Raw genomic sequence first — 26,800 nt, 5'->3', positions numbered from 1 at the left:
GAGCAATGAAGTCCTGCTGCTCAGAGTCGGAGGCTGCAGCATGAATGTCAATGACCTCCCTGCAGGTCTGATGAAAGCAAAGTGTTGCCTGGACGAGCTTTTCACATGGCGCTCCTGTGTGATCTTTTGAGTGAATATTTGTATTATTAGAAAAGAAGCAACTTTACTGTCAACCCCCGACCAGAGGTTCCCAGAGTTTATGTCTTCTCATAGTTTGTTTTGTCAGATTTAACAATAAAAATAGAAGAAGTGTGTTAATGTACATGCAGATTCTCTCATAAGAAACAGGAAACCGATGATTTTTTTGCTTCATAAATTACTTCCACGATTGATTATCAAAATGAACTGCTGATCCAAAGTTTGCTTGATCAACTAATCAGCCAATCATCTCGCAATACTTCCTGGTGGGTTGCGTGATTTGAAAGATGGTGAGCCAACTGGACACTGACTGAATTCACTTCTCTGAAACTGCAGCCAAAGTTACACGTCATCTCGGAAAGTGTCTCCCTCCCACTCCCTGACATGCGGGTCAACCGTTCAGTGAGTGCATTCAGTGCATTCACTCGTTATACAAAGTGTCAGACACTTCGGGCAGCTGTGGCTCAGAGGTAGAGTGAGTCGCCCTCCAATCGGAAGGTTGACGGTTCAAACCCCAGCTCCTCCAGTATACATTGGCAAAACAGTGATCCCCAAATTGCTCCTGGAGGCTCAGCCTGCTGTGTATGAGTGCTTAGCTGATTAATAACCTTGTATAGCACTACATCAGTGTGTGTGAAAGGGTGAATGTGACATGATTGATTGGTAGGACAGAAAAGCGATAAACAAGTACAGTCCATTTATCATTTTTCCATTTACACAACTTTATAAAGAATTTACATTTTTATCCTGACCTTCACAGTTCATGATTCTGTGTAATAACTGTTCCACTTGCACTTACACTGTTTCTATTTTGTAGTTTGATGCACATATTGATAAGTTTCTCTCTTTGCAGAGACGCTGTTTTTTCTGTGCTTATTTGTCCTCATTCTTCTTTCTTTTAATGTCTTTATAATTAATTTTTATAATTAAGTAGAAGTAATTAGTTGATTTTTTAATATATTTTAAACTTCACTGCCCATGTTTCCCAAATGTGAATATTTCTACATTTACTGGTTTCTATGGAAGACCGTTGTTCGCCACTCGGGTGAAAAAAGAAACTATCCAAAAGTCGAAATATTTACAACGTTTGTCGATATAATGAGAATAGTTAGTTTTTCATCCAAGTGGCGCAAACAGGCTTCCAGACGCTCCTGTGAGGCGCGGACAGTTTTTCTGATGAAACGAACCGTTTGAATTTGTCACAGTCGCCTTTTGAAACATGTGAGGAGCATTTTTTTTTTTTTTTACATTTTATCAATAATGAAAATAAATCAGTTGCAGCCATTAAAGATTTATAAAAGCTTGAAGGGTAGACTTTCACTTTATTTAAAACAAACATGATCTGGCACGACAGCACTGAGGTTAGTTCTGACAACAGACATTACAAGACACGCTCCATCCACTTCAGTGAAGATCTATCAAGTCCCATCTTAAAGATGATGTGAAGCCAGTCACAGGCTGATGGAGCATCAGTGATGTCAGGTAACCTTTGCAGGAGCAGGAAATGAGCAGTCACTGGATCAGAGGCCTTGGCAAGGTCTTATGAAGCTGTTTGTTATTACGCAACGATGCTTTCTGTTTGCACTGTCCGCCCGAGGCTGCACTGAAGGTACTGAAGGTTGGATTTAAGACATCCTGAGCTGGGGATATATTACAGATAATGTGTCTTGGATTTGTTTGACAAGGCAGTTACAGCAAAACAGCAGATAATAACCCTCAGTGTTTATGTTCTGTCTTCCTGCTTTGACCCCGTATAAGAGAAGAAATGTGATCGTGTCCATGCATTTTAAACTCAGCCTGAGATAATCAAATGTATTAACTGTTTTATCTCTCTCCTCCCCTCTCCCCCCCTCTCTCCCCTCTCTCTCCGGCCCTGCCATGTCGATTCCTTTACACCCGTGTTGGTGTGACATCCTCACAGAGCTCCCAGCTGAAGAAGGTAAATATTGATCTTTCCAGCGCTCCGCGCTCCTCCTCCCTTATACTACCTGATTAAGTGTCTCGGGCCCGGTGCTTTTCTCCTTTGTAGACCGAGGGCTAAACTTTGGGAGGGTACGCTGCTGCAGCTTCCCACACATGCACACACATCACTACTTCTCTGTAAACACAGGGATTGTCTTTCTTTACAAGCGCTTATCAGCAGCAGGAAAATAAAGTCAATTCATCGTACACATTCTTTCCACCATGAAGTAAAAAACTTTTCTTTCCCTGTGATGCATGAAGGTGTATGACGTGTGTTTGTCTGTGCATGTTTCAGGTAAATCCCTGTGGGAGCTGGTGGTGGAGCAGTTTGAGGACCTCCTGGTCAGGATCCTGCTGCTGGCTGCCTGTGTCTCCTTTGTAAGTACGACTCGGCTCATTAAAATGCCACCGGCCGTCATCGCATTTGTTCTTGATCTTGAGTCTCAAATATTCTCACCCCCCTGTGGGATTCAAGTCCCAAATTGGACACTGGTCAGGAAATTGCCAACTAATAGACTCCTCCATTAGCTTTAGGGAGCTATTATTCCCCTGTTAGAAAGCTGCTCTACCTAGTTAGTCGTCCCTGTTCATGTGGAAACCTATCGAAGGCTTCTCCACAGTGTTGATAGTTTCCATTAAGGCTCACATACACACATTCTGTACTGAAGTAGAATTAAAGATACTGTGTGTAAAAGTCAGACTGGTAAAAGTAGAAGCACTGATGAACAGATTTTAAGTGTCACTCTGAGGGGCATTTATCCAGGCTGTTTCTGTGCAAAGCTAACTGACCCTCCATATAACCCCCCATATATTATACCCCGTTCCCACCGCAAGTAGCGCGTTGACGCAGGTATTTTATACCCGGGAAGACCGGGTCTTATACATATATATACAGCTTATACATGCTGATTGTCTCTGTTCCCATTGCCAGTGGAGTATACTGCTGTCGGTCTCTTCTCTGATGCGTCACCGTCTGATGACGCAAACATGCCGGGGACAGGGTTAGTAACCAGTGAAGATGTTACAATAAAGACCTAACCACCGTATCTATTACTCATTCAGTCTGTTTATCAAACTCTGCGCTAACAAATTTGAAACGATGTTCGAGTGCTGCTCGGACGGAGAAGGACGGAGTTTGTAGCTGAGATGACGAGGAGTCGCAGAAGTTACAGACGGAGCATAGCATCGTGCCGGAAAGGGGGCGGAGATTAGCGTGTCGATACGGGTTTGGTGTTCCCATCAATGCCGATCGGAGCCAAGGCGATAATTACTGCAGAGTCATTTGACCCGGGTCTGAATGCCGATTGTAGCCTTTCCCACTAAGTAAAAAAGCCGGGTGTTTTTGACCAGTGGGAAAAGGGCTTAAGATACTATTACACCTCAGTCATTCCAACTTCAGCTAGCATCAATCCATTATCCATACCGCTTATCCTTTAAGGGTCGCAGAGGGGTTGGAGCCTATCCCAGCTGTAATTGGGCGAGAGCAAAAAAGAAGAACATTTACTTTGCTGAAACATGTTAATGAGTTGGATGGGGAATGCCTTCTGCTCTGAATCTGCTCAGACATTGTCTGCAGTGTTGGCTGGTTCACTTTCATCCATCCGTTCGTCACATTTACTCGATGCCTCCTCTCCATTGTTGAGTTTCCCTCTCTTTTTGTTTTGTCTCGATACTTCTATGAAGTCGATGTAGATGTGCAGAGGAATCTTTTCCACGCGTTATTGCCCCAAACATTTCGGTCAAACTAGTCCAGATGGTTGGACCGAAGCTCCCAATGATGCAAGTAATTCCCCTCTGAAGCATTAAAGCAAGAGTAACAGACAGAAAATAAAGGCATTTGTGTTAAAATGTGTGGAGCAAAAGTACCTGGAAACTGTGCTAAAGTACAACTACAAAGCATCTGTACTTTGCAACACTCCATTTCTGTTGAGGAGAGGAGGTAGAGCAGCGCTGCCGTCCTGGAAACAACACCATCAATCATAAATCTGCTGCTCCTCCTCACTGTGACCCTGGCCGGTGAAGGTCGGAGAGGGGTGGAGTGGGGGAATCCTGCCTGCATAATGACATTTTTCCATCTATTACAGCCCGTCCCCGGTGTCTCAGGGTGGAATTGCTGTTGCTATTTCTGAAAGTAGGAAAATTGCTCTAAAAATGTATATGACAGTGTTTCCTCTCGAGCTGCTGTTGTGTTGTGAGAGGCTCTAAGAGCCGGCGTGGGCTGTAACTGCAGGACTGTGCAGCGTGGGCTCACTTTCCCTCATGTGAACCAGGCTGTCGTACTTTAACACAGGTTGTTTATAGGGGAACACGGCCCCTGTACGTCGACTGCAGCGTTTTCAGCTCAGTAAATAAAGTGTCCTGATCTGACTTTAGGTCACTCAATGGCAGCTTTCCTGAATCACGCACATCTGCTAATCTTAAATAAATGATTCTCCTGTAGTCGACAACCTCTTAACTTTTCTGTTTGCTCTCTGCTTTTGTCCGTCACCAGGATACTTAGAGAGGCCTAAAAGTAGAGTAAACGAGAGTTGAACCTCACCCTGGGACTCATTTGGCTTTTATTTTGAATATATTCAAACTGAGATGATCAGACTCGCCTTCCTCCTTTGCATTGCACAAGAGAGAAGCTTATTATCAGACGAAACAGGGCAGGTTAGGTCTCTTTATAATTTATCTATGACAACAAACTTACAGCAAAAAAGAAAACAAAGTAAGCGCTGTGTCCTCAACAGTATCACACTAATTAACCCTTAAAACCCTGCATGAGAAACAGTCCAGTGCCTACACTGGTCCTATTGTTGTCATTACTCAGATGATTCATACCCTTCGACTCTACTTAAGCTTCAAAGTTATGTATGTCAATTAATCATAATAATTAATGAACGTATTGAAATTGTTAAATCAAAAAAAAAAAAAGCCATGTTGTTAAATAAACACACAAACATATTGATCCAAAGCTGTGCAACGGAGACAAAATATTTCTTAACTTACCAGAAGTCATTTGAACTACGAGCATCTGATACGCTAATTTTAATAACAATATAATGATAGTTACAATAAATAATAATATACAAATACAACATCTTTCATTCATGGGGAGTCGTTCAAAGTGCTTTACACGTGGCTGCGGTGCTTTGCAAAGAAAAGAAACATGAGAATAAACAGGGAGGTTAGAACAGGTGCAAATATTGTGCAATAAAACCGAGCAGTAAGATAAATAACAAACACATTCTAAGATCACAACGTAAGCTGCAGAGGATCTCAGACGACAAACGATTATAAACCAACAAGGTATTAGTTATTCATAATGTAGGCCGAGCAGAGTGCACAACACTTTCGCTTAATTCATCTTCAATTGAAATACAGTGCCTAGATTTGGTTAATCTTGCTTATGTATGTAAAGTATTTTCAGATGCTTTATATTAGTGTTCCGATACCGATACCAGAATCAGTGTCGACCTTACATCCTGCGTTAAATGTGTTATGAGGAACCAGCGAGTATGCAAGTCACTGCTCCAGTCTGATACCCTGATCAATTACCCCCCACTTAAACAATCAAATGGTTTGAGACGAATTATCGTGTGAAAGTCACAAACGACAGCAGTGTCGTACTAACACTGTAACACTGTAGTACAGAGTGTAATCTAAGTTGCAAAATGTCAGCAATCAGTGTTTTTCCACCAAAGTGACGTGCGTCTTTGAATCAGTCGCGAAGGACATGTACTTGCTATGGACCGAGTGGACGTATCAGAAACGGTATCAGGAAGAAAGAAAAGGTATGAGGACCTCTCCAGGTAAATCCCTACCTTTCATGTAAGTTGTGTTTTAGCTATTAGTGCTTTTATTCGAGATGAAACATGATAATGCAAAAAACTCCCGTGGACAGATTGCGCCCACTCGTGCGATGCAGCCCAGTTTTAAAGTTTGACTCCGTCTGAGCTTTCCATTCCAACAACATAAAGACTTATTGCTGCTGCCGCCCGAGGGGGAACAATTTCAATTAATCAAATTTGTAAGATTATTCTATTTTAAAATTTGCTGAAGCTAAAACAAATGGTCAGACACTCTCTGGTCTGACCCTTATAGAGCAGAGGCACACAGAAAGCCACACTGACCAACTGAAACAATCAGTGACTTCCTCCCTTTGAGCTGAAGAGCGAAACAGGCCTGGTGTTATATTTGGTTTTCCATTTCACCATGAGAAGTTGAGCTAATGTCAGGGAGGTCAAAAGAGCACAGGAAGGGACTGAAAGGTCAACTGCAGCTGACCTTAAGCGTGTTTTACTGATCAGTTTGATATGATTAAACGTGTTTTTCCATTTAGCTGAGCACCGAGTGATATTCTAAAACTCTGGAGACGTTCAGCGATAACAGGCCATCTGTCGGCATGTGTCTCAGCGTTCAGTTTTGCATGCGGGGTGTGAGATGTGCAATGTTTAAAAGCTGAAAGGAGAGGTTTATTTTGGTGATGAAGCTTTGATTTCAAAATGTGCTGCAGCAGATTTCCAAATGCAAGGAGATAAATGTCCTCCTCGATGAGCTCTGCAAACCAGCAGAAATTCTCCTCTTCAGTGTGAAAGTAGAGTTGCTTATTGAACCTCGCTCTCTGAATGTGTGAAGCTTTTCCTTTGAATCGTCCTGACTGAGAGGAGCCCCATTGTTGCCCTCCGATCTCAGCTCAGTCAGAAGAAAGATTTAGCGCCCAAATGATGTGGAATGATGAGCTATCGACCGGCTCAGGCTGCCGTGACGTACTCTGCTGTGCTCAATACTCTGAGGAGAATATACCCCTTTATCATTTGATAAGCCCCATCAGATCGTGGAAAAGTAGACCCACATCATCCCTCTCTCTCTCTCTCTTTGTTGTGCAGTAGTTTAAATACCTGCCAAGTATGAAGTCAGTTCTGTGCTGCGGCGGGGAGCTTCTTCTGTAATGACCTCTTAAGGATGGGCGATGTTGCTTATTATAACAGCTAACGTAGATTAACTGTCTTCCCTGACACCTTCACAGAATCCATTAGCATTCAGCTGTCGTCACATGCTATATCTGTCTGTAGAGAAGTGTCAAAGCTATAGTAACAGAAGCCTGATTGTACGGTATAATCGCTGTGTCCTTGGAGATGTTATTGAAGCTTGTTTTATTTTTATTTAGTTGGACTTGACGACTTGACGACTACCTCTGATGTGCTTTGTGGCCTTTTTTAACCTTAAAGGACCAACAAAAAACATTTTGATATTATTCAGTACTGCTTGTCCACAAACTCACAAAGAAGTATCACTGAAATCTGCAGATTCCCTTTGTTCTTTAAAACTTTTATAGCATCTTTCGGCTCGTTGTTTTGGTTTTCTGGCCCACAAACGACTGTAGGTTCGGGTTGGTGTCAGATGAAGCTATTACCTGCACGCTGCCTTTGTTTACATTTTCCAGGGTGAAAATTTAAAGTGAGTGATACATGTGACAGTTAAAGAAAGCAGGAGGAGATTTTGTGTTAAAAACACCACTTAAGAATGTACAGGACAAAATCAGCAGAGGTAAGAGGCACGGCTTTGTCCACAGGGGGCGCCAAAATCAACACAAACCGAAAGTTCCTCACAGGAGCTTTAAATAAATTACGCGATTCTTCCTGAAAGCTCATGTGTTTAAGGGGCCATGAAGCAAGTGTACTAGTGTTTCCTGTAGCACCGCCTCCCATCCCCAATGTTTCTGATGCATAAGGGCCTGTGTCCACCAACGGCGTTAGTCAATTCTTGAGCACTTCACACCGGCGCTCACTGTTGCTAGGTTTTGAAAGTTATTTGGCTGCACTTCCGTCCCCCTTGGTAGTGACTGTGAAGTCTGTTTAAACTGCTCTGTATGCTCAATATTTGCTTTATTCAAGGACATTTTACAAAGAAAATATAAAAACAATGTAAAAGAACCGTGTCCTGACAACAGCAGCAGCTCTACAACTGGAAATTGTACCCTCGAAAAAAGGAAAAGATTAGCTTCTCCTCTACCATTGTTGTTGACAAAGTTGATATCAGGAGTCCTGCCCCTTCTTGTTTTTGATTGGTCAGTGAGGGAGAGCCACATTGATGAGGGTGGCAATGATCCAAAAATTACTATTTTTAACTGAGAGTGTTGTGAGGTCAACAACAAAAAACACGCTCTTAACAAGTTGAGCGCTGCAAACGCTGAATCGCATTGGTTTTGTACAGAAAATATGAGCTGCCAGCGTAAAAAATGACGTTAGTGGACACAGGCCCTGATGATTAGAAAAGTAACAAAGTGGCTTCCATGGCTTCAAAGCATAGTGCAATTCCTGGGGGCATGCAAAGGATTGTTTTTCTAAGAAGGTTATTCGAGATAAAAAAATATAGCTACTGCTCTTTTATTTACCTGGTGGCCGTATTTGACGTAAAGTTAATGTATGCTTAAGTTGGGACGCAACTTCTGAAGTTCAACATAAAAGGTATCGTCTCATGTCAGATGTAAAGACAGAGGTGTTAACTACATGGGAAGGTCAAATATGCTTTACATAATGAATTTGAAGAGGGATAACTGACTATAAAATGAGTATTTGTTTAATATCTCATCTCTGTATTTAAACATGCAGGTAAATGAGCATTTCGGTTCTCTTTTCAGTGTCACTGTTTGAGCTGTTAACTGTCTTGTCATTCAAACCACTCAGGCCTCAAGTTCCAGTGTACATTCATCTGAAAATACACTGCACCAATGTAAAACAGTTGGAGGCTCCATTTTTTATGTATAAAGAAATTAAATAAATTATAGCCTACTTAAACTAAAATACAGTCTACTGGGTGGATAGAGAAATGCTTATTTGAATAAATATGACATAATTGTATTCTATTTGTTCTAAATGCCCAACGGCACTGTTAAGAGAAAAACACTGCTTTTCTTGCTGAATGTAAGAATCAGCTTTTCATGCTCTTTCACTCTGCTCTGCAGTGTCTCACTCTTGCAGTAATTTCCACTATGAAATGTTTTCAGCCTGTAAATGTAAATTTACTGCACAGGGACAGGTCAGGAGCCTCTGGTCAATTCCCAGCCTTTCTGTTTTGAGTGCTAGGGTTGAGAAAAGAGCAGGGCATGAGTGTATCTCTCCTGAATTCAGCCACACTTTATCACCTGCTCGTAGCTATGGAGGTCAGAGGTTTACTGCAGTCTATAGACCAACCGTTCATAACCAGAGGTACTTGTTAAAAGGGAGTACAGTAGCCTAGTCTGGCCTTGCCAGTGGTCTGGTAGAAAAATTGTTCATTTAAAAAACAGAAATTAATAAATTAACTGAATGTTGTAGGCCTAATATAAAACAATAGCCTAACCACCTGAAGACAATAAAAAAACAACAGTCAACAGTTAGCTAAAAGCAATAGATAAAAATAGTAAGCTAGAAGTAATGGATGAAAACAGTTAGCTAAAAGTAATGGATAAAAACATTTAGCTAAAAGTAATGGACAACAACAGTTAACTAAAAGTAATGGATTTAGTTGAAACAGTTAGCTAAAAGTAATGGGTTTAGTTGAAACAGTTGGCTAAAAGTAATGGATAACAACAGTTAGGTAAAAGCAATAGATGAAAATAGTAAGCTAAAAGTAATGGATACAAACAGCTAAAAGTAATGGATAAAAACAGTAAGCTAAAAGTCATGGATGAAAACAGTTAGCTAAAAGTAATGGATTAAAACAGTTAGGTAAAAGTAATGGATAAAAACAGCTAAAAGTAATGGATAACAACAGTTAGCTAAAAGTCATGGATGAAAACAGTTAGCTAAAAGTAATGGATTAAAACAGTTAGCTAAAAGTAATGGATAAAAACAGCTAAAAGTAATGGATAACAACAGTTAGCTAAAAGTAATGGATACAAACAGTTAAAAGTCATGGATGAAAACAGTAAGCTAAAAGTAATGGATACAAACAGTTAGCTAAAAGTCATGGATTAAAAACAGCTAAAAGTAATGGACAACAACAGTTAGCTAAAAGTAATGGGTTTAGTTGAAACAGTTAGCTAAAAGTAATGGATACAAACAGCTAAAAGTAATGGATAAAAACAGTAAGCTAAAAGTCATGGATGAAAACAGTTAGGTAAAAGTAATGGATAAAAACAGCTAAAAGTAATGGATAACAACAGTTAGCTAAAAGTCATAGATGAAAACAGTAAGCTAAAAGTCAAGGATTAAAACAGTTAGCTAAAAGTAATGGATAAAAACAGCTAAAAGTAATGGATAACAACAGTTAGCTAAAAGTAATGGATACAAACAGCTAAAAGTAATGGATAAAAACAGTAAGCTAAAAGTAATAGATACAAACAGCTAAAAGTAATGGATAAAAACAGTAAGCTAAAAGTAATGGATTAAAACAGTTAGCTAAAAGTAATGGATTAAAACAGTTAGCTAAAAGTAATGGATAAAAACAGCTAAAAGTAATGGATAACAACAGTAAGCTAAAAGTAATGGATACAAACAGCTAAAAGTAATGGATAAAAACAGTAAGCTAAAAGTAATAGATACAAACAGTTAGCTAAAAGTAATGGATTAAAACAGTTAGCTAAAAGTAATGGATTAAAACAGTTAGCTAAAAGTAATGGATAAAAACAGCTAAAAGTAATGGATAACAACAGTAAGCTAAAAGTAATGGATACAAACAGCTAAAAGTAATGGATAAAAACAGTAAGCTAAAAGTAATGGATGAAAACAGTTAGCTAAAAGTAATGGATTAAAACAGTTAGCTAAAAGTAATGGATAAAAACAGCTAAAAGTAATGGACAACAACAGTTAGCTAAAAGTAATGGATTTAGTTGAAACAGTTGGCTAAAAGTAATGGATAACAACAGTTTGCTAAAAGCAATGGATTTAGTTGAAACAGTTAGGTGATGGTGTCTGTGAAGGGGCAGGGGAATTTAACTGATGGGTCATCGGGGATACATGAGACAAAAAACACTGAAAACCACTGTTAAATTAATGACATTAACAGGAACTGAGCTGCAGTTCTCTCCAAATACCATTTAAGTTTGGTTTGCTTTTTCCACATTTTCCTGTTACAACATTCAGTCATCTTTCCATAACATGTTTCAGGGTGAGCTATGCCTGGAAATGTGTATAACTGAGCTGCCATGTGACTAAAAAATGGTCAAATGTTGATGTTAAAATGTCTGCTAAGCTAATGTGTACTGTGTGTTCATCTAGGTGTTGGCTCTGTTTGAAGAGGGAGAGGAGACAACCACCGCCTTTGTTGAGCCTGTTGTCATTCTGCTGATCCTCATTGCCAACGCTGTTATCGGAGTCTGGCAGGTGAGATGCACTCTTCATCCTGTGTCTCTGTGTAAAGTTTACACACACACACGAGTAACATTGTCTCTTTCCATGAGGTGTTCACGTGGTTACAAAGGCTTACAATGGCTAAGAAGAGAGTAAAGTCAAAAATATCAACCCGACCGCAAGGTCTTGGTGGATACATGGATTTATTTTATTTCAAGTATTTTTCCTTTTATCACTTTGCTCAGTTCAAAATGCTAACGTGTGCTAATATTTGTACCTCTAAATAGCACATTGCATTGGGAGGAGGCTGTTAATTTTGAAGCACTTGAGTCTGTGAGTCAAGTCAAAACATAAACAAACAAGGAAGTTTGTGCAAGATGACTTCTTAGTTCATTTTACTGAAGAGGAAGCAAGAGTTTTGGAGGAAAGCATCAATAATAGTGACAGATGGGAAAAACCCTGAGCCTAAGCATCACTCTGTTTTTGCTAAAGAAAATAAACATGGAGTCTATTTTTTTCTGCTGAATCTTGAAGGCTGAGGGCTCACTTTGACGAGTGTCAGCACAAACTTTTGACCAACTTCTCCCATTAGCCAAAATACGTATTTTAATCCAACAGATCAAGCCCAGACCTCCTATGGTTAAACTCTTGCAGACTTGTCATCTTGAAGGGAAATAAGAGGTTTTTTTCATAAGCTCTTGGCGCCATTCTAAACTCCTTTCCAAATTGCACAGCAGACCTTGTATTAAGGGGCCATTGCACTGTGGCCTGGCGTCCTTCCAATGTCTCTGTGAATGTCCTGGGTATTTTACTGCTCTGCATAGTTGTGTACTCCCTGATCCATGATATTTATCTAATCTCAGATATCTTTGTTTAATGTCTTCCCGTGGAATGTGTATGCCTACATGTCATGGTGTTTGTTCAGTGTTTTTGCCTGTTTGCTCTGCATGTATCCGTCTTTACTGTTGTGTGCTTTGTATTATAATTTGTTCCTGACAATTCAATAGATATTGTGTTTAGAAATATACAAAGATAAACAGAGACAGGGCTTCTCTGTTGGACACTTTGATGAATGCAAAGCTCTGTGTTCATGCTCAGGTCTACTTAGGACACAAAATTGCTATTTAAACTGCTACTAAGAAATGTTCACATCTTAACTGGACGCTTTGTCTTTTAGTGTTTTGCCTTGCACATCTTTTCATGATATCATAGCACAATAGAGATTGAACTAGATTCGCAGTAAACTCTTCAATCGTCCTTGGCCTATCTTTTATTTTCCCACTTCTCTTAATGAAGGAACGAAACGCTGAGAACGCCATCGAGGCCCTGAAGGAGTACGAACCAGAGATGGGGAAGGTGTATCGCATGAATCGCAAAGCTGTCCAGAGGATCAAAGCCAGAGACATCGTCCCAGGAGACATCGTTGAGGTGGCAGGTAAGCTGCGGCTGCACCCGGCCAAACTCTCGCTGTCACTCACTGGGACTAATTTATACCTCGTCTACCTCCAGAGGACTCCGACTCGCTCTGAAAACACACTCGCTCAGCCTCTGCCACCCATTCATGAGTCTGGAAACACTGTTGGAATATCTCAAACTTTATTACATAAGAGTCTTTTCCCTGGATGTGCAGGTGCCAGTGCTGCTGTGTGTGTGTGTGTGTGTGTGTGTGTGTGTGTGTGTGAGGGTCTGTGTAAGTGGCTGTGGTCACCCCTCGTATTTAAGGCCCAGTTTAATTTTCCACAGCTTTCCCCCCCCGTTTTCCTTCGCTTTCCATGCTCTCAGTCCCACCACCTGGACGCTGCTGGATGTTTGTCAGCTCCTCACTCACACACACACACACACACACACACACACACACACACACACACACACACACACACACCCACACACACACACACACACACACATACACACATATACACAATCCCCCCGCTGTACACTCGCCCATGTGTGGGCAGCCTGCTCTAAAAATAGTCTTGTTGTCACTCTGGTTCCAGAACATCTGTGTGTGCCAGAGTTGATGTCGGACACACACACACATGCAGCAAACCAAGGGGAGCGCTTCACGGTTAAAATGACTGGTTTTTAGAGTGTAATCCTCGGCTTCACGAGGTGGTGGTTCGTCTGAGACAGCTCGGAGCGATGTGTGGGAAAGAAGGGGAGATCACAGCGCTCATTCATAATCACAGCACGGAGAGGCAAAGGGGGATTATACACGCTACGCTGGTTACAGTGAAGCCTTGGCACTGTTCGATTTCAGCTCAAGGCTTCAAAAATGGAAATCAAATCATTCATCCAAGTAACTATCACTGAGGGCTCCTACCACAGGCCCGCTTTAAAGTCACACTGCAGCCAGTGTTTAAAATGGTTCACTAATTATGGCTTTTTTTCAAAACGGAAGATGTGGTTAATCGTCGCAAATCAACCGTTATAGTGGTGAATAGGGCTGCACGATTAATCACATTTTCATCCTTATTGTGATATGAACATGGTGCAGTCAGAATAAAAACAAAGCGTTTTCTACACATTTGGCTGCGTCCACACTCAGCATCTGAACATCTGACTGATCAGATTGAGTCCTGCATACATCAGCCATGCATGCACACAATATGGCAAAACAGCTGTAAATCATTTTGGTACGGCTCAGTGATGTACCATTCAACCCCTGCCCCTCAAACCCTAAACACTTGAAAACCTCCTCCTCTTCCTGGCAGTCCAAAGCTTCTGTATAGAGGTATAAACACTAACCCTCCACGCTATCTTAGCTAACTGAGCTAACTAAAGCTGTGTCCCAATCCAGGGGCTGGAAACAAATTATCTTTCAAATATTAGGTAAAGTTAGGAACGTTAGTTATGCTAGCTAATTAGCCCGCTAGCTACCTGTTGCTAGGCGTTTGGTGATGCAAGGGTAAGGGAAGGAACAGCTTGTGATGCAAACGGTAAATCCTCTGTAGACCAGACCGTCTCATTTCAGTTCGGCTTTAACGCTCTGCACAGGCTCTGAATAGCGCATCCTCAGTAGACCGCCTCCTCCGAAGGCTGCAGTCCCCGGATTGGGACACAGCTTACGTTGACTAGCTATGGAGCAAAGTAGAAAAACGATCCATCAGGAAACACCAAGAGTTTAGGCCGAGCAGCCGGAGGACATCAGAGGAAAAACCTGAAAGTATTTTAACCTCAAAGTATGATTCAGTTTCAGCACAATCAGTAATTAAAGTTGTGAAGTTTTGTACAGTAATCAATGAGGCCCGGTCCCAAGAAACTCTCTGATGAAGTCAATGAACTTTGACCCAGTAGACGACAGTGCGCCTGCTTGTAGGATGATGTATGACTTGCAGCTCCTACTAAAGTCATACATCTTAATTACATTTTGGCAACAGCTTAATGTTTTAACTTAAAGCATGTGATATTTGTTGAAATATTTAGCAACAGGTGTGGACTCAACATCGTCAGTAAATGACTTATAACCGTGTGAAATATAAAAATAATAATACACGGGAGGAGGACGTTAAATGTACTAAATAGTTTTCCTTTCCTTTTACGGAGAGTTTTGCTGACGTTAGTTGCGTGGGAAATTACAAAATACACCTCCTATGTGAGCGTGTGTGTGTGTGTTTATATGACGGGTAGCATTTCCTTGGAATTCGGGCTTGTTTGAGCCGGCGTCCTCATTCACACATGCATGCACACACTGCCAGACACCAGACAAGCCCACACAGGTAGGAAAGAACCAAAAGTACTCCACACTCATCCCCCACCTACCACCATCACCACCACCGCCACCACCGTCACTCTCAACACCAACAGGGTCACCATGACAACACCGCGTGCTCCGTTCAGCTCGTCTCTGTGACGCTGAAGTTCACGAGGGGGGTGAGGTTTTAACGACGCCTGTGATGACAGTGTGGAGGAATAGGGACAGAGAGGACTGAGGATGGAGCAGCTGCTGCTTGAATAAAAGGTTCTGCTGCTGATGCATGCTGGTTATCACATTGTTGGGAAAGATGAGGCAGGAGAAAACACTGACTAGTTTTAATTTGTTTTGTATACTTTTTTAAAACCCTTTATTGCTGAGTGCTTTAACAAAGAACAGAGGTGGAGACATAGTGAGAAGCTAAAATGAGAGCTGAGAGAGGCCACTGCCATTAGGGAAAACTGTTTCCATGAATGGGTGAACTTGGTCTGTAACAATGTTTCGGTACGTATCAAAGGAACATCCACATGAACGGCAGGACCCAAGGTTTCCCAGCAGAACATTGTCCAAAGCATCACACTGCCTCCGCAGGCTCGCCTTTTTCCCATAGTGCATCCTGGTGCCAGGTCTTCCCTAGGTAAGCGACGCACATGCACCTGGCCATCCACATGATGTAAAAGAAAACATGATTCATCAGACCAGGCCGTCTTCTTCCATCGCTCTGTGGTCCAGTTCTGATGCTCCATTGTAGGCGCCTTCGGTGGTGGACAGGGGTCAGCATGGGCACCTTCACTGGTCTGCGGCTATGCAGCCACGTACGCAACAAATTGCGATGCACTATGAGGATAAATACATTTACAACTAATTAACCAAGTCTGTGATAAAGGGCTGCCATAATCAGCTTTTATAAACCAGTGAGTAGCAAATCTCGTCTCTAAATTCAAAGTATTTCTGATCCGATGTTTAAATGTCGAAGGGGAGGCTTTCTTCCAATTTAACCAGACTAATCTGCATGATAGAAGAGTAGTTTATGGAGGACATTTTATTGTCTATTTGTTATAAAAGGCCTTTTTTAACCATTAAAGCCATTGTTGGTATTGTGCGTTCTCTTTGTATCGCTGTCCTAAATAACCATATATGGCATGAAAAGTGAGAATAGTGTCTTTCACAGCCAGGGGAGATGTCTGCATGTGGACATAAGTGTGAAACACTCAGCTGAAGACGAGGCATTAATGGGAGCTTGAGTTTCAGCATGTTTAAAGTACAGAGTGCATTAACCATAAAAGTTTACTTTAAGAGGAGGTTTGATGGTGTATTTATGCACACTGAAGCGTTTTGTTTAATGAACACAGTCATATATTAAGAGGTCGGTTCAGTCTGACATAATCTTGTTGCTAAGCAGTCTTAAACATAAACAGCTGAGGTGGGCTCTGACTGTAACACACACTCCTCTCAGAAAGTGTGTGTCAGAGATCTTCCTCCTGACTCAAACATGTGAGGGCTTTGGTGACAAAGAAAACACGTAAATAATTTCCTTTCCTCCAGTGATTTCCCAGGTTTTCCTGGGCTTCAGATTACCGGCGGTTGTTCCATGGGGTGAAATAAACTGTGCGGAGGTATCGGAAAAGGACACGGCCGACCACAAGAGCTTCTGAGGAGAGAAAAGAACATAAATATATTTACTCAAGTTTCCACCACTGCTGCTGCCTCTGCCTTCTCGTAGGTACATTCCCGGGGATGCCAGCCACGGTTACGACACAGTTGTGTTTTCGCCTCCACTGGAACTTTCCTGGGTTTCTTAGATGGAGTGGCTGAAGCGGTCAGGTTGTCAGGACCTGAAGAGATGGAAACCTGCATCGAGCCAGTCCTAGTAACGAGTCACGGTTCTCCTGCATGTGAAGAAAGACCTCTTCGCCAGGATATTATGCAAGACACTGAGATTTGAATCCAAGTCCATCTCTACCAAATGGAAGGAGAAATCCAGCTCTGACCTCCTCATTTATTTTGATTAAATGTTAATGTTCTCAATCAAATTTATTCATGAGGTTTTTGTCAGATGAATTCCTGATCTTTCTGATATTTAAAAGTCAGCTTCTCTCACCTCGGTGTGTCTGCATTAGGATTTAAATTTCTCCTCGAGCAGATGGAGAGTGTCTGTGGGAGGCTGGATAGGGGAGCAGGAGTCCGTGGGTAGGCGTTTGAAAAGCCTCTCTCTTCTGCCCTCGGCCAGTCCTGCTACAGTGAACCTGTAGCCCCCAGCCGTCTCCCACACAAACACATCACACTCTTCTCTCCCCCTCCGCCTCTCCCACTCGTGCGCTCTCGCAGCCCATGGGTGTCAGACGGAGAGATGTAGAGACGTGGAAGTACAGGCTATTCAGTTAAAACACACTGCAGCCTCTTCATCTCTCTCTTTCTCTCTTTCACCACCTTCTCCATCCCGTCACGAATGATGCAGTGAAAAATTCCCCTCAAGGCTCAGAACATTGAATGTCAAGAGGAGATGATGGAGCCCAAAGAGAAATGGAGATAGGCAGAAAAATGAACTCTCAGAAACTTATCAGCTGAAAACCATTCAGAAATGTTTTCACTGTGTTACAGAAGACAAACTGTCTGTTAAGTGTTTGAGCAAGGAGAAGCAGAAATGTAACAAAATATCCAAGATCATAAATGTAGAGGCACTGCAGATGCACTGCAGATCCAAAGCAATCCTTGTTTTCTTGTCATTAACGTCTTGGGTAATAGGCAGAGCTTGGAAGTAATGAAGTACGAATACTTTGCTAAAGTATTTCAGTAGAGTTCTCAGATCCATTAGGTTGATAGTTGTCAATAGAATGACCAATCAAGTTAAGTACAGATACCTGAGAGTAGAAGAGGCGTCTACTGAATGTAGCCAGCAGCCAGCATGTGTGTTGCCTACCAAGGTAGCTAGCTGGCTAACTAGCTAGCATAACAAACGTCACGTAATTTAACTTATTATTTTAAAGATCATTTGAAGTTTCAAGGCCCTTTTCATGTTTCAACATTTGTATCGCTAGGTATTCGATTGATTTGAAACCAAAAGTTTTTACATTTAAAGTGTATTCATCGGCCGCTTGAGAATCCGCCATCTTGTTTGAATTGGCGCGCAATGCATCCTGGGATACGTTGGGAAAAGGAGGACGCATTCGATGGCCGCATCTGAAGGAGCCTTGGAAATGGGGCAGCCTTCGACATGCCGCTGTGACGCAATCGGCCTTCAAGTATGCAGCCCACGAATTGGGACAAAGTTAATCCGGTTCTTTTGCCAACTTTGGTATTTAGCATCTGATTGCATTAATGAACCACTTGTTACACAAAGTAGCTTATAATCACGTCTTCTTCCGGTATGACAGAAAGAAACAAGCCATATTAAATCTGCCTGAAGCGTTCAGAGCGATTTCCACCTCCTCTATTTTAAGATCACCGTCATTGACTGCATCTAACAATCCATTTTTCACTAGCTCTGTCCTGCTGTTATGAAATTATTTCCATTAGATGTTCATTGTCAGGCTCTGAGAAAGAGGAAGTAATAACCATTTTGTTTTGGGGCGTTAGATACTTAAAAAGATCTGGTTATGAATTATGAGTTTAATATGCTAGAGCTTATTAAGACCACTGTTAGACCGGAGTGGAGGAGATGAAATGTATTTTGTAGATTGAATGCCGGGTTAATGTGATCGTCTAACACATACACAGATAGAGCTGTAGAGAGAGAAAAGGGAAATAGTTGATTATTTTAAAAGCGTAATGTGACTCCATCACGGTTATATAGAGCAATTTTTTACCTGCAGCTGCTGCCTGAGTTAAGGCTAAACCTGCCAACGTTTCTTTGCTCAAGCACTTATTGTTTGAACACGTGCATTAGATGGTGGGTGTAACAAAGCGTTCACCTGCGGCTACACTTGCAAGCACAAGTGGACTCTCCTGTAAGGCTCCCAACGAGCAAACCTTCGGTGGGAAAATGTATTAAAAGTGTACATTATCGTCCTCACTGTCCTGCTCCTTCATACGACTGCTAGCTCCTGTAGGATAGTCTCTGATTGTTTTTAGCCATGCTGGCAGGGGTTACAATATTGGTCGACCAACCTGTCGGCCATTGAAACCCAGACTGAAATATCTCAACCATTGATCATGTTCACACAGCGGCTATTTTTCTCTGACGTCATCCCAAGGATGTAACTTTAATTCTGTCATGTCGTACTGCTTTGTTCCAGGTTTTAGGTCATTTGAAAGTTTGGTAGCTGACACATAATTATCATTTTAACGCTCCTACTGAGCAGCAACTGCAAAGACACGACGTTTTTAGTACTTCGTCTTTTAGTAAAAATCTAGGGTAGGGTCACATTTTAAAGTAAAACAACACATTTGATAACCCGTTAGCTATAACAGCTAATGTTAGCATACAACCACTTTGGTTAGCTTTATGCCACTTCCGAGCTAATACAATGTTAGCTAGGTAGTGTCTCAAAGCTAATACAACAGTTTGATAGTGTTTTACAAGACGATAGGCGTAAGTTCCTAGCTAATGTAATGTTTGTTTGGACTGTAAGCTAACGTAATGCTAGCTAAGAATTGGTTGTTTGAATGCTAACATTAGCTGTTGTCTAATAGCAGCTAATGGGTTATTAAATATGTTGTTTTACTTTGAAATGTGTCCCTATGTCCCTCTGGATTTCACTGGCAATTGTTTTTCAAGTTGCTGGTTAATCGTGAAGTGGTGAAACGTTGATGATTTGTCAGGTACCCTAAGTTTCTACAACTTACTACCTGGAACGCAGCAGTATGACAGTATAACATGGTCGCTTTAATGCTGTGTGAATACGGTGCCATGTAATTCTGTAGATAAATGAATGGTCCCTAGAGGATGAAGTGTAATTACTTTGTTGATTCTCTGACCTTTCCTCTTATAGCCTCAGCAGGGTGACATTTCCGACATATCTTAAGAACTATTGGATGGATTGGCGCTATATTTAGAAACAGATACTCAAGATCTCTAACGGATAAATTATTATGACTGTGGTAATCTTCTGACTTTTCCTCTTGGGTCACCAGTGAAATACTTTGACCTCTGCCCGATGGATTGACACAAAGTATATTAGAGGTTTTCATGGATCCAGATGATGTATTAATTAATTAATTACAGAGATTTTCCTTTGAGTGAAATTTCTCAATCACAATTGGACGAGAGGATAAAAAGAAATAACTTGTTGACACTCCTTAGTCAACAAATTTCTCAGTGACGGGACCTGCAAAACTAATAACTCATCTGTACTGAATGATTATTGCTATTACGCAAATGTTGGCATGCTGATTGGCTGAACCAAGCTAGTGAATATGGCAAATGGATCATATCTATACAGAGTTGTTAGCATTAAAGCACCTCTGTGCCTAAATATAGCCTCACATATCTGACAAAATCCTTTGATTTAATCAAAATGTGAATGAATTTGTCGGCTTTGTTTGTTTGTGTTTGTTGTTTTTTAGTTGGTGACAAAGTGCCTGCTGACATCAGAGTGACCTCGATAAAGTCCACCACCCTGCGAGTGGACCAATCCATCCTCACAGGTATTTCTCATCTCCCACCAGACACCAAACGACTCGATGACATAATGCAGACAGAGTTTGTTCCCTTGTACCTTTTATTGCCAAAGACCAGAGTCTATAAGCTTTCACAGCTTTAGTTTCTATAACATCCTTTAACTCTGTTCAGCTCCGACTCTGTTGTTGTTCAGATAATCATCTGTCGCACATACAGGTCTAATCCTGTTCACTTGTCTGGTACAATCTTTCCTTTAGGGGAGTCTGTGTCCATCATCAAACACACTGACCCTGTTCCTGACCCCCGAGCCGTCAACCAAGACAAGAAGAACATGCTGTTTTCTGTAAGTGCGTCCCCTGGAGCTGGCTGAGTCATCTGTATCTACTGCCTTTCTTTATTTATTTAATGATTATTTGTGGAGGGGTAAGTATGTAGCATGAACAACCGTTTCCACACACAACAGGATTTAAAGCTTATCCTAATTTGCATTGCCCATCCTTTGATACACCTTTAAAATACATAAAAATCAATTACAAACACACAAGAGCAAATATCAAACACAGACTCAACCTTAAATACATAAATTTAGAACAGAAAACTAAACAAAAATCCAGAACAACACAAGATACAATCTATACCACCACAAAGAATCATGAAACAGGAAGCACCAGAATTAGATTTTTTAATTTTCTGCTTCACTTCCCAGCACTCATTTCTCTCTATTGCTTTTTTCCTCTTAGGGCACGAACATCGCCGCAGGCCGGGCTATAGGTATCGTCGTCGCTACCGGCGTCTCCACAGAGATCGGTAAGATCCGTAACCAGATGGCGGCTACAGAACAGGAGAAGACGCCGCTGCAGCAGAAGCTGGACGAGTTCGGCCAGCAGCTCTCCAAGGTCATCTCCCTGATCTGCGTGGCCGTATGGGTCATCAACATCGGCCACTTCGGGGACCCCGTGCACGGCGGCTCCTGGGTCAGAGGGGCGATCTATTACTTTAAGATCGCCGTGGCGCTAGCCGTGGCTGCCATCCCAGAGGGTCTGCCCGCTGTCATCACCACCTGCCTCGCCCTCGGGACGCGCCGCATGGCCAAGAAGAACGCCATCGTACGCAGCCTGCCGTCAGTAGAGACCCTGGGCTGTACGTCTGTTATCTGCTCCGACAAGACGGGGACCCTCACCACCAACCAGATGTCTGTCTGCAGAGTAAGTGGAAATGGGGACACTAAAAAAAACAACACATTGTGGCACTCCTCAAACACAGTCTGAATACTTAATATTTAATATGCACATCCTGTGTTTGATTGACACTGATTAAGAAAGCTTCAGGGAACTTCCTTTGAAAAATGCCATGGCGGTGTATTCTTCAAACAGTTTTCCATCATTAGATCTTCCTCCTCTTTTTTTCTTTGTTATTGTGCGAGCGGGGCTTACAGAGGGATGGAAACTCCTTGTGCTGTTGTAATGTTTACCTCCTTTTGGCAGGTTTGAGATAGCTGCTGCTGGTGGAGTAGCACAGGCTGGCATGACCCAGCAGCACCCAGAGCAGTATCACCAGATCAGATCAGCTCTCACATTCACTGGGAGGCTTTCCAAAATGTCACATCGCCTGGATGAACAATACAATCAGTGTTTCCCACATTATGATGGTGTGCCATATTTATATTAGGTTATTTCTTACTTCCTCATTCACATGCTCTTTAGTCTCCTTCTTATGTTTGTGTTGAAAGACAAATGACTTCAATCTGCTCACCTTCCTCCCTTCCTCTTCATACCCACACACACCTCAGGCTCTTTCTGTTTCTCTCTCCCTCCATGTCTTTGCTCTATTGACTTTCGTCATCAGCATCGTGTTGATAAAGGTGCCCCAAATACCACAGCTATACGATCTTTTACAATTTCACAACAGCAGGTGAGCCGCGTGCGGAGGCGGCTTGCTTTTAACCATTTACTGAATGACATAAAACAGCGGCATGTAAGCACACTGACAGAAATAGAGCATTGTGGGTCCATTTATGCAGTACTTTATTAAAGACAAGAGTTTTCACCTTCATTTACAGGAGGGACGTCTGTTGTTCTCTGCAGAGCATGTACATAGACCCTCCTGCCATGCTGACATTGGTCGGCCTGCGCAAGTAAATTCTACGTGTGGTGAACACTGACGGTGATCTGTACGTTTCCTGTAGGTTTCAGTGTGTAAATGTCCTAAATTTAATTACATCAGACAACAAACTCTGAAAGGTCTTATCCATAACGTATCACGAGTAGTTCTCCAGCCTCGCCCTTTCCTTTGTCCTTTGGACTTCTCTGTGTGTGTGTAAGCTACGAGCCGTCTTTGCTCAGAGCACAGAGTTAATGCCAGAGCTGCTGTTTGTCTTGGCTCCTGTTTAAGGCTCAAACTCTACACACACACGCACACACCTAATCAGTTAACACCTCATGTCCTACATCCTCCTTCTCACCTCTCACCTCGGCTAATGATCTCACCGGTACTGGCAAGTAGGAGCCGGACACCCGTATCCCTGCGCGGTGTTTGCAGCTCATTCAGAGGTTTCCATACAACATCTGGATGTCATGCATTAGTTATTGATTACAGAAAGAGAAGTCAGCACTGTTAGAGTCAGGACTATTATTATCAGTGTTTCATTAAAGTAAAAGGATTCATCTTGTAAACAAAAATATATAGTGACTTTTTTAAAGTCTACAAACGAGGGTCACAGGTCTATAACGTCAAACCCCACGTGAACATACGTGCATGCCGTGCATACACAAAAAAGTGAAACACAGTCTGAGCTGCAATGAAGATAATTTGACCCGATCATATATGCAGCTGCCCCAAACAGCCTCTACAAGAGAGAACAGCAGCACCAGCAGCAGCTGAGTTTCTATCTTCAACAAGCAGCCATTCTTCACCAGCTGGCTCCGTCCTGCTACGATGAAAACATTTCCATTAAGAGCTCTGATCTAATAATGTCCGAGGGAGAAAAAGGACATAGAAACTTAATTCCAAAATCTATTTGTAAAATTGCTTTTACTAATATATAGAACTAATTGAAAGTCAATGTTCAGTGGAAGTAACGGACAACAATCACTTTCCATAGCTGGCCTGGTAGAGAGCGTTTTATCGCGGCTGAGTCCATCCCAACTCAGACTCTTAGCTGGACCTAATCCCCTCTCTCTCTCGCCCTGCAGCGTTCATTTTGGCAGCTGTTTTCGTTTTAGTCTTTAGACAAAAATGCTTATTTGTTTTAGTCACATTTAATCATTTTTCCCCTTTATAGTTTCAGTCTAGTTTTAGTCAACAACAACTCAAAACATTAAAGTCCAGTTTAAGTCAAAACGGTTTCTCTCTTTGGAAAAACACGACCCCCGTCCAGCCTCTCCCTCTTCTCGTTTTAACCTGTTTGCTTCAGGTAAAATGAATACTTTGAATTTCAGCAGATCATCCGTACAGTAATGAACGATAAACGGCACAGCATCTAAGGACCCTGGATTACGTTTTTATGTTTGGTCTGAACTTTCATCGTCTCAGTTTAACAGTCTGACAGAAGCAGACGACCCTAACCGACACTAGGACATTGGGCCTTTTTTGATAGGACATTGAGGATGGACAGGAAATACAGGGAGGAGAGAGCGGGGATGACGGAGCGAGATGCGAGTTGAACGAATGGTCAAGGACAGTGACTCAGCAGTGAGACACCTCTCCATTGATCCCAAGAGGGTGAGAGGAAAAGTAAATCTGTCAGAGAAAGACGGTAAAAAGGCCAGTTTGTGTCACGGCGGGAGGAAGAAGGTAAACGTTCAGCACGTGGAACCAAAACATGCAAGCACAGCAGAAATGTACACCACAGTGAGTGACAGGAGGGTCTTGGAGGCACTTAACGGCTGAACTGCAAGATAAATTCAGTACCGTCACAGCCGCATCTTTGAATGTAAAAGAGAATAGTACATTTTTACATAGGCTACTGATTTCCTAATATTTATTATCCCATGGTGATTATAACACACCTCATGATCAGAGATGTGAACGCTCTGATCCATTCGCATCGACTCAGGCGTGACACAAACCTGATCAGAAGTTTGTTCCCCCGGGACCCACGAGTGACTGATTCGACTTTATCTTGACTTTAATGGAAGTGAGAGTCGGATGTCGGAGCCAGGGTTGAGCTAAGGTGAACGGCTGTAAGACCTGTCAATCAAACGGGAAAGAACACCTTCAACCACGCGTCTCTCTGAAGCAGTCAGTACATGATGTTTACTGAACACATTTTTATCACTGCAGGAAAATGGTGCTAAAATGTTGTTTCCCATTTCATGTAGTTGTGATATTAAGACTTTAGTTAATGTAGAAGCTGATTATCCTGCAGACTGCACGTCATGCTTTTGCACTGTAGTCATGCACAGCAAGGAGGAAACGTAATCTTCTTATCTCCTCGTGCGCTTTTTATTTCCTTGCTGTTTCAAAATGGAGTTACCGTCAGAGAACTGTGCATTTCCTGCACTGCAGACTCTTGTGCTCTCGCCCCTCCTTTCTCTTCCCCGCTGAGATGACGTGTAGCGTGTGTGCGATTAATGCGTAGCAGCAGGGAGTTCCCTCCAGCGGCAGGGACACGGAGCAGTGATCTCACAGCAACCCTGAAACCCTCCCAGACAGAAAGAGAGCGAGGCAGGCTGAGGCGGGTAAATATTGACCTTCTGCTTCCCTCTTTACTCCCTGTGCTGCTGCTCTCAGCTCTCTGGAGGGAGATAAGGGGGCAAATACACACTCAGAGAAAATCAAACTTCCGCTTTGCAGTTTTTTCTTCACAGTGCTTCCTGGTGATAGTAAATTTTGTTGTTGCTTAACTTGTCTCTCCTCATGTTTGCTGCATGTGGACCTCTGTTTTTATGGTTTTATAGCCCACATGAATGTTTACCCATGTGTGCTTATTCTTGGTCCCGCTCCACGTGTCTCCCTGTGCTCGGGGGTATCCCCATATCCACAGGATTTCCAGGGATTCCCCCTGTATCCTCACGCCGTACTTCCCCTTCACACACACACACATGAAGAGACATGCACACATAAAAGCTTAATTTTTCACTCATCCCCACACAAGCTCAAAGGAAATGAGTAGAGACAAACTTGTGCCGCTATACTGTCTCACATGGATCACGCTGTGCCGTGTTTCCTTGGACACCACAGAGGATTAGATGTTGAGGGGAAACTGACCTCTCATAAAAGACGCTTATTTTGTTCCCTCAGCTTTGTTGAATGTATCCGGTCCCTGCGTCGTCATTGTAGACTTTTAGAGAATAGTGGAGAAGGGAAGTGAAAAAGCACCATGACCTTTGTTTAATAAGGAATGGTGCAGGAGTTACTTAAAGGGACAGTACACCCCAAAATTAAAGGAAAAAAAGTTGAGCAGAAATATAAGGAATAGTTGTGTCGACCTTTCTCAAGTTATAGCTACTATTATTATAGTTTTATTGCATTGTAAGGCAGACTGAGTCGTTTACAGTCTAACTAGCCTACATATTGTATGTTCTGTAGATTGTTGAACGTCGATTCAGTCCCAGTTGATTGGCAGTAGTAATTGTTAATAAACTGCAGCTCCTCATCTAAAGCATCTAAAAGTGAAACTGATTCACTTTCCACAATAATCAAAAATGCATCTATTAAAATAGACGTGGTCATTTTGGGAGTAACTGTTGCAGTCGTTGATACCACAGTAACGAAAAAGTAGAGGTTCCTGTGATGTTTTCATAATATAAGCCACCCCATGTTTCTCCAGTTGAAGGTTCTTTTTAATGTGAGCTAGCAGGGTCCGACGGACCCGGTCCTCGGGGTAAGACATGAGCAGTTTGGTGTCAGTTTAGCTCAGCATTTAAATCAGCGGCCCGTATACAGAGGCTGCAGTCCTCGATGCGGCAGCCCTGGGTTCGGCTCCCACCCTCGGCCCTTTGCCGCGTGTCATCCCCACCGTCCTCTTTCTCTCATTAAAGGCATTGAAAGGCAAAAAACTCAAGAAAAGTCAGCTGGGGGCCCCATTTTGAGCTTGCGGTGTTCCCAAAGTTAGTTTGGTCTGAAGTTGACAGAGTAAAAATATAAGAACAAGAATATTTACGGTATTTAAAGTTAAGTTTGACACAAGATTATTGTAGGTATAAATGTAAGACGATGTAAGTTTATAAGCTTAAAACAAGTCTGATC

At 42.1% G+C, this 26,800-nt stretch overlaps 1 protein-coding gene across 2 annotated transcripts in view; it reads left to right on the top strand.

Annotated features, from left to right (window-relative positions):
* Positions 1 to 26,800, top strand: part of atp2a3 (ATPase sarcoplasmic/endoplasmic reticulum Ca2+ transporting 3) — a 66,274-nt gene that overhangs the window by 15,161 nt on the left and 24,313 nt on the right. For both annotated transcript variants that reach the window (XM_069673256.1, XM_069673266.1), the window contains exons 2-8: positions 2,060 to 2,077; positions 2,396 to 2,478; positions 11,286 to 11,390; positions 12,654 to 12,792; positions 20,557 to 20,637; positions 20,869 to 20,954; positions 21,352 to 21,816. In XM_069673256.1, the coding sequence (XP_069529357.1) occupies positions 2,060 to 2,077; positions 2,396 to 2,478; positions 11,286 to 11,390; positions 12,654 to 12,792; positions 20,557 to 20,637; positions 20,869 to 20,954; positions 21,352 to 21,816 (977 nt within the window). The remainder of the gene's footprint in view (positions 1 to 2,059; positions 2,078 to 2,395; positions 2,479 to 11,285; positions 11,391 to 12,653; positions 12,793 to 20,556; positions 20,638 to 20,868; positions 20,955 to 21,351; positions 21,817 to 26,800) is intronic.

The sequence above is a fragment of the Semicossyphus pulcher genome, unplaced genomic scaffold, assembly GCF_022749685.1.
Source record: "Semicossyphus pulcher isolate SPU_LCO1_2020_fin unplaced genomic scaffold, fSemPul1.0.p SCAF_10, whole genome shotgun sequence".
NCBI lineage: Eukaryota > Metazoa > Chordata > Actinopteri > Labriformes > Labridae > Semicossyphus > Semicossyphus pulcher.
Note: the sequence above shows the minus strand (reverse complement) of the source record. Positions and strands in the feature narration are given on the sequence as shown.